General features: G+C 41.8%; 1 protein-coding gene across 1 annotated transcript; it reads right to left on the bottom strand.

The window, feature by feature from the left end:
- Positions 1-4509: 4509 nt before the first annotated feature.
- LOC134290874 (uncharacterized) lies at positions 4510-4938 on the bottom strand. Its single transcript, XM_062858092.1, has one exon. It carries the CDS (start codon positions 4936-4938, stop codon positions 4510-4512), a length of 429 nt encoding a protein of 142 aa, XP_062714076.1.
- Between the last annotated feature and the right edge of the window lie 4534 nt (positions 4939-9472).

Below are 9472 nucleotides of genomic sequence, written 5' to 3' on the forward strand. Positions count from 1 at the left end.
GGCTTTCCAAACTATTCTAGAATTAGGACCTTGAAGGTCTGCAGGCTCTATCCAACTAACAATCACTCATTTTACTAGCACCTTTACGACGAATTGATTCAGCATGATGCTGCATAACATTTGAATAATTTTTAGGCACAACCTTTGTTCGAGTTTTGTTCACACATATTTGGAGAAACTATAAAGCATAGTGTTGTGTACCAACTGAACTGTTTGTTGTTAAATTGTTTTACAACTTTATAGTAAAGCTGTTATTCAGCTTTAGCAAAAATGATGAAAAATAAAAAAAATACGAGAATTTATGTATGGAACTTAATGCTGTGAACAAATATTGTGAAATAATAACTACACATAAATTTACCTAAATCCAGATTCGAACTCGAGATCCGTCGATTGCCAGCCGCATGCTAATTTTTACATGAACTTAACAAGAAGCAGAAAAAAAGTCTTGTTGAACTATGTTGTAAAGAAATTACTGCGAGTCGAATAGAAATCTCATTGAACACTTGAAAAGTGTTTCAAGTTATCATTGTTAATACCAACACGAAATGTTGAACATTGGCTACTTTTCCAATTTAAATGGCATTTGTACAGTTATGTGAACAGGATATTTTTAGTTCAGCTATAATTACTGTTATAAAGCAACAATTCAGCATGCATGCTTGCTTGCGGCTGGTGATTGTTAGTTGGGTATACCCTTGTTGTAAACTCTTGTTTTTCTTCACTGTATCGGCATAATTCTTTCACGATTGTGTATGTTGCACCTCATCATATTACGAGTATCCCTATTTGTTGCTATTTGGGTGTCCACTGACTTACAAATGGACCCAATGTATTTTGAACCCATACTTTACAATATCTGTAAATCCTAGAATATTTTTATTGTAGCGAATGCTCGCGGAGTTAAATCAACGCTACTCTCAGAGCCTCAGAATGTTATTCTGATAACTTAGCATGATTCACTTGGTGATATAGGTCATCCAAACTATTCTGGAATTAAGACCTTCAAGCTCTACAAGCTTTACTCATGTATCTCTTTACTTTATCGATGTAATTGTTTCAAAATTACCTCTGTTGTATCTCATAATATTTTGGGTATTTCTTTGTGTTACTTGTGCATCCACTGACACACAAATGAACTTTATGGTATTTTTTTGTGTCCGAAATTACCCAAGAATTCCTCCAGGTGTTCCTTGGAAATTCCTCCCGGAGTCCCTCAGAAATTCATCGTGATGTTCTCTGAGAATACCTCTGCGAGTTCCTAGGGAATGCTTCAGGACTTCTTGAAATTCTTCAGGAGTTTTCCAGCAGGTTCTCGAGGTTTTTAGGAGCTATGCTGGAGTTCCTTCAGGAGTACCTCAGAAATTACTTTAAGAACCGTTCGAAAAATCCTGCACGGGTTCCTCGGAAATTCCTCCGGAAGTTCCTCAGGAAATCCAGGGGTTTTTTTTTCAAGAGTTCCCTGAAAACTCCTCAAGGAAGTTTTCCCAAGAGTTCCTCCAGAAATTTCTCCAGGGCTTCTTTCAGCGATTTCTCTAGAAAGTCTTCCAGGGGTTCCTTAAGGGATTCCTTCAGGAATACCCCGCGAATTCCTCCATGGATTCATCCAGGAATTCATCCAGGTATTCCTCCAGGAATTCCTCCACAGTCCCTCCAGGAATCTAAGATTTCCTCCAATAACTAATGCAGAAATTTCTTGAGGAATTCCTCAAGGGATTCTTCCAGAAATTCCTCCAGAGTTTCCTTCAGAAATTCCCCCAGTAATTTCTCCGGAAATTCCTTCAGAAAGTCCTCCAGGAATTCCTATATAGTATCTCCAGGAATTCCCCTTGGAATTCTTCAAGGAATTTCTCCAAGACATCTGCCTAGAATTCTTCCAAGAAACCCTCCAGGAATTCCAAAAATTCCTACTGGACGTTCCCCAAGAATTTTACCAGAGAACCCTTTAAGATTTCTGCCAAGAATCCCTTCATGAATTTCGCCTGGAATACCTCAAGGGATTTTTTCAAGAAATTTTCTGGAGGAAACTGTGGAGGAATTTCTGGAAGAATCCCTTGAGGAATTCCTCCGGAAAATCCTCCTAGATTCTTCAGGAAACTTCCAGAAATTCCTCAGGAAAATACTCTTGAGACAACTTCCAGGATTCCTCCAAGATCCTTTAAGGATCTTAAAATATATCTTTAAAAATTCGACCAGAATTCCGACAGGAACTCTAATAATAATTTTTCCTAGACCTGCTCCAATATTTCTGTCAAAAATTCTTCCAAGAATCCATTCAGGAATTTGGCCAGGGATTCCTTTATGGATTTCTCTAGGAATTCCTCCAAGAATTCCTTCAGGAAATCCGTCCAGGAATTCCTCCAAGACCTCCGCCAAGAACTCCTCCTACAATCCCTTCCAGAATTCCCGTCCATAATTCCCTTCCATGTATTCCTTCAGGAATACCTTCAAGAAATCTTTCAAGAATTCCTTCAATAATCTCGCTAGGAATTTTTCCAGGAATTTCTTGAATATTTTTTTCAGGAATTCCACCAAGAATTCCGACAAGAATACTTCCAGGAATTTCAGGAAGAATTTCTTGAATAAATATCTGGAGTAAACCCTGGAGGAATTCTTGGAGTACTTTCTGCAAGAATTCATGTAGTAATTTGTGAAGAAATCTCCAAAGAATTTCCCTTCGTACCGTCGTGCGGGGTTTCTTTATACACTTTTTCATAGTTTTTCAATTTTATGACATTATTCTTAGAATTAAGGAAAATGCGTGTAGCTAGGTTAACGGTAATGGAAGGAATGAATTTATTTATGACATACATGTATAATGACTACTATGATTAACAACTTCAGTATTCTGGATTGCAAGGTTACTACGATGCACATGCTTCAACACTCCTCCTCAAGCGTAGTTTTCTTGATCAATTTCAATCCAGATGCGTCTCTGAAGGTTTGTAATTTGATTTTTGATAAAGGCTTCGTCATCATATCGGCTATTTGTTCAGCCGTAGGGCAATATTGTACATCGATAACTTCATTTTTCTTCAAATCTTTCGTGAAGGCGTATTTTGTATCGATATGTTTTGAGCGTTTCTCCACTCTTTCGTTCTCCAGTTGGTGTATACAGCTTTGGTTATCCTCCATGATCTTGATCGGCTTAATGTTCTCACCAAAATCGTCCAGTAATTTCTTCAACCACAGTAACTCCTGGCAGGCTTCAGCTAGAGCGACGAATTCAGCTTCGGTTGATGATAACGCCACACAGTTCTGTTTGCGAGCGGCCCATGAAATCAATCCTCCACCGAAATATACGAGATATCCTGAGTTGGATTTCCTGTCGCTGACATCGCCTGCCCAGTCTGCATCCACGAAACACTTCAGGTAATCCTTGCTAGCGCCCAGATGTAACCGCAGGTCCCGGGTGGTCATCAAATAGCGTAACACTCTTTTGGCTTCTGTCCAATCAGCATAAGAAGGTCTGCTCACTTTTCTCCCAAGGATTGATGTAGCGATAGCAATGTCTGGTCTGGTCATCACAGATACGTACAATAGTGCTCCAATAAGGCTTTGATATTCGTCATTCCTGGGTAGTGCTTCAGAATCCTCCTCCTTTCGTTGGATATATCCTGGGTCCATGGGGATTGCTGACGGCTTGGCATTTTGAAGGCCGAATTTCTCCGCAAGCTTGGAAATGTACGCCTTCTGACTCACCATGTAGCAGCCATTGTTGAATTCCACATGCATTCCCAAGAACAATTTCAAATTTCCGAGCAGCGACATTTTGAAATTCTTCTCCAAGGTAGCCATGATTTCTTGAAATTCGGTGTCGCTGCTACACGCGATTACCATGTCATCTACATAAACTGCGATGAACGTGTGCCTCTTCTTCGTAATCCTCTTGTACAAACATGGATCAGCCGTAGATGCAACGAATCCCATTCTCCGAAGTACTTCATCCAGCGTTTTATTCCAAACACGACCAGCTTGCTTGAGGCCGTACAAGCTTCTTCTCAATCGGCAAACTGTGTTGGAACTGGGTTGTTCGATTCCTGGAGGTACCTTCATGAATATGGTTTCTTGCAACTCACCGTACAAATAGGCCGTCTTAATGTCCACGTGCTTGACAATCAGGTTCTCGCGAGAAGCAACAGTCAACAGGATCCGGAAGGTGGCTTGCTTCACAACCGGAGAGAAAACTTCTTCATAGTCCAAGCCATAGCGCTGGGAAAAACCTTGGGCCACCAATGTAGCCTTGTAGCGCACGATTTCACCGTGTTCATTCGTCTTGCGTTTGTATATCCAGCGGCAACCGATGGCTTTTCTTCCGGGTGGTAGCTCAGTCATTTCCCACGTCCGATTCTCCGCCAGAGAGTCCAATTCTTCCTGCATCGCAGCAACCCACTGATTGCGCTCCGTACCGCTGACAGCTTCCGTGTACGAACGAGGCTCACCTTGCAAATTATCAACAACCGCGCCGGTGATTTCTTGATATCGAAGTGGTGGAATTCCCTTGGTAACTCATTCCGAACGCCTCGGTGTGACGGTGACGTCCGCCTCCTGGTCTTCAAACGACGATTCGGCAGCAGATTCAAACTCCTCCTGAAGATTGTCATCAGTGTCTCTTTCATCCTGATCTACGACATCTGCCACAGGATCTTCCTCAACAGGAACCCGTTCTTGTTTCTGTTCATCCAGATCATATTCCCAAACTTCCGGCCTGCTCGCGATGTCTTGGTTTGCCTGATGTCCTCCCGAATGGAGCTCCATGAAGTCCGCATCTCGGCTTACAACCAGCTTCAGCGATGTCATGTCCAAGAACCTCCACGCCTTATGGTCCATCGAATATCCAACGAACGTCATTTTCTGCGAAACAGGACTTAGCTTCTTCCGGAGTGGCTTCGGGACATGCACATAGGCTTCAGATCCAAAGACTCGCAAATGCTTCATATCCGGTTTCCGCCCGTACCAAATTTCATGTGGAGTGGCATCAACGGCTCTCGATGGAAGTACGTTCTAAAGATAAACCGCCGTATTCATTGCTTCCGCCCAGAATCGGTTGTCCAATTTGACATCAGCCAGCATACATCTCGTCATTTCGGACAGGTATCGGTTTCTTCGTTCAGCAACTCCATTGGACTGCGGCGAGTAACTTGTAGTGTATTGTGCTTGGATACCGTTTTTCTTGTAAAACTTCCGCAGCTCTGCACTGACATATTCTCCACCATTGTCCGATCGTATGGCTTTCGGAACTCGACCTTGTTGCGTCTTGACCATTCGTACGAAATCTTGAATTTTCTCCGGAACTTCCGATTTTTTCTTCAGAAAATAGAGCACACAAAAACGGCTATGGTCATCGATCAGGGTCACGAAGTACTTGAATCCACTCAGTGAGTACGTATCCATGGGGCCGCAAACGTCGGTGTGTACCAGGTCCAACGTAGCCGTTGACTTCTTCTCGGTGGACTTCGGGAACGGTTTCCGAGCTTGCTTTCCCTCGAGACACGGTTCACAAACTTCGTCGGTTCCACAGTCACGTACCTGTATTCCGCTCGCCAAATTCTTGCTGATGATCTGTTGAATGACGGCTTCATCCCGGTGTCCCAAACGCCTATGCCAAGTGTGCTGGCAGCTCTCCGTGTGATTCTGTCCGGCAACCATCGCGCGTTCATCGTGGATCTTCAACCGGTACAGGCCTCCATGCTTGACTGCTACAGCAACTACTTCCGTCTTGGACAAAATTTGGCAACCGTTTGTTCCAAACTGCACGTTTGCGCCTTTTCCGATCAGCTTACCCACCGAGATGAGGTTCATTTCCAATCCAGGGACGTAGAGAACATCGGACAAGGCCATGATCGTCCGATCGCCGTTGGAATCCACGCAGAAAATCTTCACCGTACCAGTTCCTTGGACTTTGGCCTCTTTCCCATTTGCAAGATAGACACTCTTCTCCGAACTTGGCTTCAGGGCTTCGAAAAAACTTCTGTCGCAGCACACATGGGACGTCGCGCCGGAATCAACGATCCAGTCAGCCCTCTTCCGATCAGCAGAATCCAGAACGAACGCGTACAGCTTGTCATGAGGCTTACCCTTACTAGTGCCAAGATTTTGCTTCGGCTTCGAGTTCTTGTTCGCAGGTTTGTCGGGATGGCTTGATCTTTTGAAGGCTTGGCAATCTTTCTTCTTGTGCTTCTACCTTGAACGCGGATTCATCAACGACAGCATCATTCTCCTGTAGCTTCCGGGCGTAGTCCAAAACTTTTCCCTTGACGAAAGACATCTTCAGTTCATCGTCCTTCAGAACCAGCAATGCTGTCCGGATGCTTTCGTAGGATGCCGGAAGGCTTCGCAAAAGAATTGCAACTTGAACATCTTCTCCCAGGTCTTTTCCTGCACCTTGAAGTCTTGAAAACAGTTCTTCCAGTTCGTACATATGTGCTTCAAGATCTCCTCCTTCTGATAGTTTCTTATCGCAGACTTGACAGATGAGCGATACTCTTGAACACATTGTAGTCTTCTGGTGCTGCTCCTTCAATCGACTCCAGGTTTCCTTCGCAGTCTTGACGTCTCGGATGAGTGGATGTTGTCGCTTCTCGACCAATAAAGCAATTGTCGCTCGAGCCTTCCTGTCCCCTGTTGTCCACGCTGCAGTGACCGGGTTGGGAGCCGCATCGACGACGTACTTCCAGAGATCTTCACGCTCCAATAACATCTCCGCCTCAAACGACCACTGGGGGTAGTTCTCGTTTGTCAGCTTTTCTATACCGAGCTTCGAATCCATTTCGTTTTGCTGCTCTCGGTTTCTTCACCTAGCTCTTACTGGGTCCACAACCTCTTAGAATTAAGGAAAATGCGTGTAGCTAGGTTAACGGTAATGGAAGGAATGAATTTATTTATGACATGCATGTATAATGACTACTATGATTAACAACTTCAGTATTCTGGATTGCAAGGTTACTACGATGCACATGCTTCAACAATTATAACTCCCAGAGTAGTGAATGGATTTCCACAATTTATACACATAGTAAACGTGAGTATGTATGCAGGATGTGTGCAAAATTTGAGCTAAGTCCACCAATAAACAAAAAAGTTGTTCATGCACCAATCGGGCACATCTCATATAGAACCGGAAGGGGCTACTTTGGACTTTTTTAACTATAACAAAAGTGCATTTCAAATTCCAAGGTTATTTAGAAAACTACTTTGAATTATTACTGTAGTAAACTATATCATACATGGTGTCAATAAACATATGCGTTTTTAAATGGTTCTGTGCTACCTTTGGTTTTATGAGCAGCGTGATATTAGATAGCCTAAAAAACGGGATCATCAATCCTTTTATTAGGTGAAACGGTCATTTGTAATTTGTAGGAGTCTCCAGTTAGCCTAGTGGTTAAGGCTATGGATCGCCAATCCGGAGACGACGGGTTCGATTCCCGTTCAGGTTGAGAAAATTTTCTCGACTCCCTGGGCATAGTGTATCATTGTACTTACCCCACAATATACAAATTCATGCAATGGTAGGCAAAGAAAGCCCTACAATTAATAACTGTGGAAGTGCTCAAAGAACACTAAGTTGAAGCGTGGCAGGCCAAGTCCCAGTGGGGACGTAGAGCCATAAAGTATAAGAAGAAGGTCATTTGTAATGTATAACGATACAAATATTCGATTGTATATGCTACGTTGATACATCTTGAACGAATTGATCAACCCTTTGAAATTTATGAACTGTAGAAACAATGATTACAGAGCAATTGTTCTGATTCGTTATGTATATTTTTTGGTTTATTCGATGTTTTTTCGCGTCCTGACTGACAAACAATAAAGGGTTTGTTTGAAAAACAATATCAATAAAATGAAGGGGAAAATATTACGTGATAATAGTCCCAAAGACATCAAAAAGATTTGAAACATGTTTTGAATTAAAAAAAAAATCCATATTCAAAAGTGTCCAAAGTAGCCCCGCACGATGGTAATTGATTCTTTTACCTCATGCAAATCTGACAGGAAAAGGCTTACTTTTCCACACTAAATTAGCAGTGCTGGTTCATTACAGCACTGATTTGCGGTGCGTAATGAACCATTACAGCATTGTTTTCAGTTTTCTTCTCGATGCTTCCTGGACACAGTTTTGAACAAAGTTATGCGCACCAATAGAAGCATATAGTGTAACACCAGCTCAAAAATTGATTTTTCGCCATAAATTTTTTGTTTCAATTTTCTCAGGTTAACAATGTTAAGCAAAGTTGTAGATATTGTAAAAATACATATCTTTTCTGAAGACTGTAAAATTCTATCTCATCATTCAAAGGTAGTACCGTAAACCTGGGTCAAATTGATCAGCGGGGCGAAATTGATCAAAATTTAAAAAAAAATCAAAATTTAATTTAGCATTTTAGGTGTCAAATTAACTAGTTGGAGTTTTGACGCGTTATCCGGATTAAGAAGAGCCAAATTAAGTGGATAAGGATTTTTATCTTTTTAACCGAAGCTTAATTGTATACTGATCAATTTCGCCCCAAAGTGGCATCCTCAATTTTTTGATTTTTGAATTAATTTAACTAAAAGTTTAAACTTGTTGAACAAAATTATGTCACATGGTTTCATAGAGATCCACTGAGTACTGATTTTACAGAAATTCTTTTGGCAATATTTGAATTGTCACTCATGTTATCCGCAAAAGTTGTTTTAAAGTGATCAATTTGACCCAGGATTACGGTACGACATTTTTTCACTTTTAAGTTCAAATTTCAAAGCACATAATAAACATAGCGGGATTCTTGAAAATCTATATATAAATAAAAATGGAATGGTGTTTGTATGTTACGAATAGGCTCGGGAACGGGCCAACGGATCTACACCATTCTTTCAGTGTTTCATTCGTGAAGGGCTCCTACGTGTTCGTACAAAAAAGGGGGAAAATCGACCGAAAACGAACAGAAAACGAGAAAGATTGAAATTCCGTTTTGCGGGGCCTTTTTCTACAGAGCTTCATGTCAAAAAACACAGTAGGCAGGCAGAACGACGTTTGCCGGGACAGCTAGTATGTGTAAATAAAAAAGGAATGGTTTATGTATGTCACGAATAGGCTTGGAAAGCGGCCAACGGATTTACCTGATTCTTCACTGCTGCACTCGCCCAGGGGTCCAACGTGTTCGTTTCGTACGGTGAAAAACTTCAGAAAATCCATCCCTAAGTCCGGTGGATTGTGAAAACCCGAAAAGTCACTTAACGACGCGTAGTGCGTCATCAGCATCATTGAAATCTCGCTCGAAATTTCAAAGTGATAAAACTCAGTTACCAAAGCGCAAATCCGGATGAAAATGTATCATCCCATATGCTCACTCGTGGTGAGTGTGATGATACTTTTTCTGTTGCGTGACTGCAAAATATCCCGTTTTTTATCACTTCAAAAACGCGAGGCAAACAATCATTGAAAATTAAAAAGTCAATGATTCCTATGAAAATTCTGTGATGCACC

This window comes from Aedes albopictus, chromosome 1, assembly GCF_035046485.1.
Source record: "Aedes albopictus strain Foshan chromosome 1, AalbF5, whole genome shotgun sequence".
NCBI lineage: Eukaryota > Metazoa > Arthropoda > Insecta > Diptera > Culicidae > Aedes > Aedes albopictus.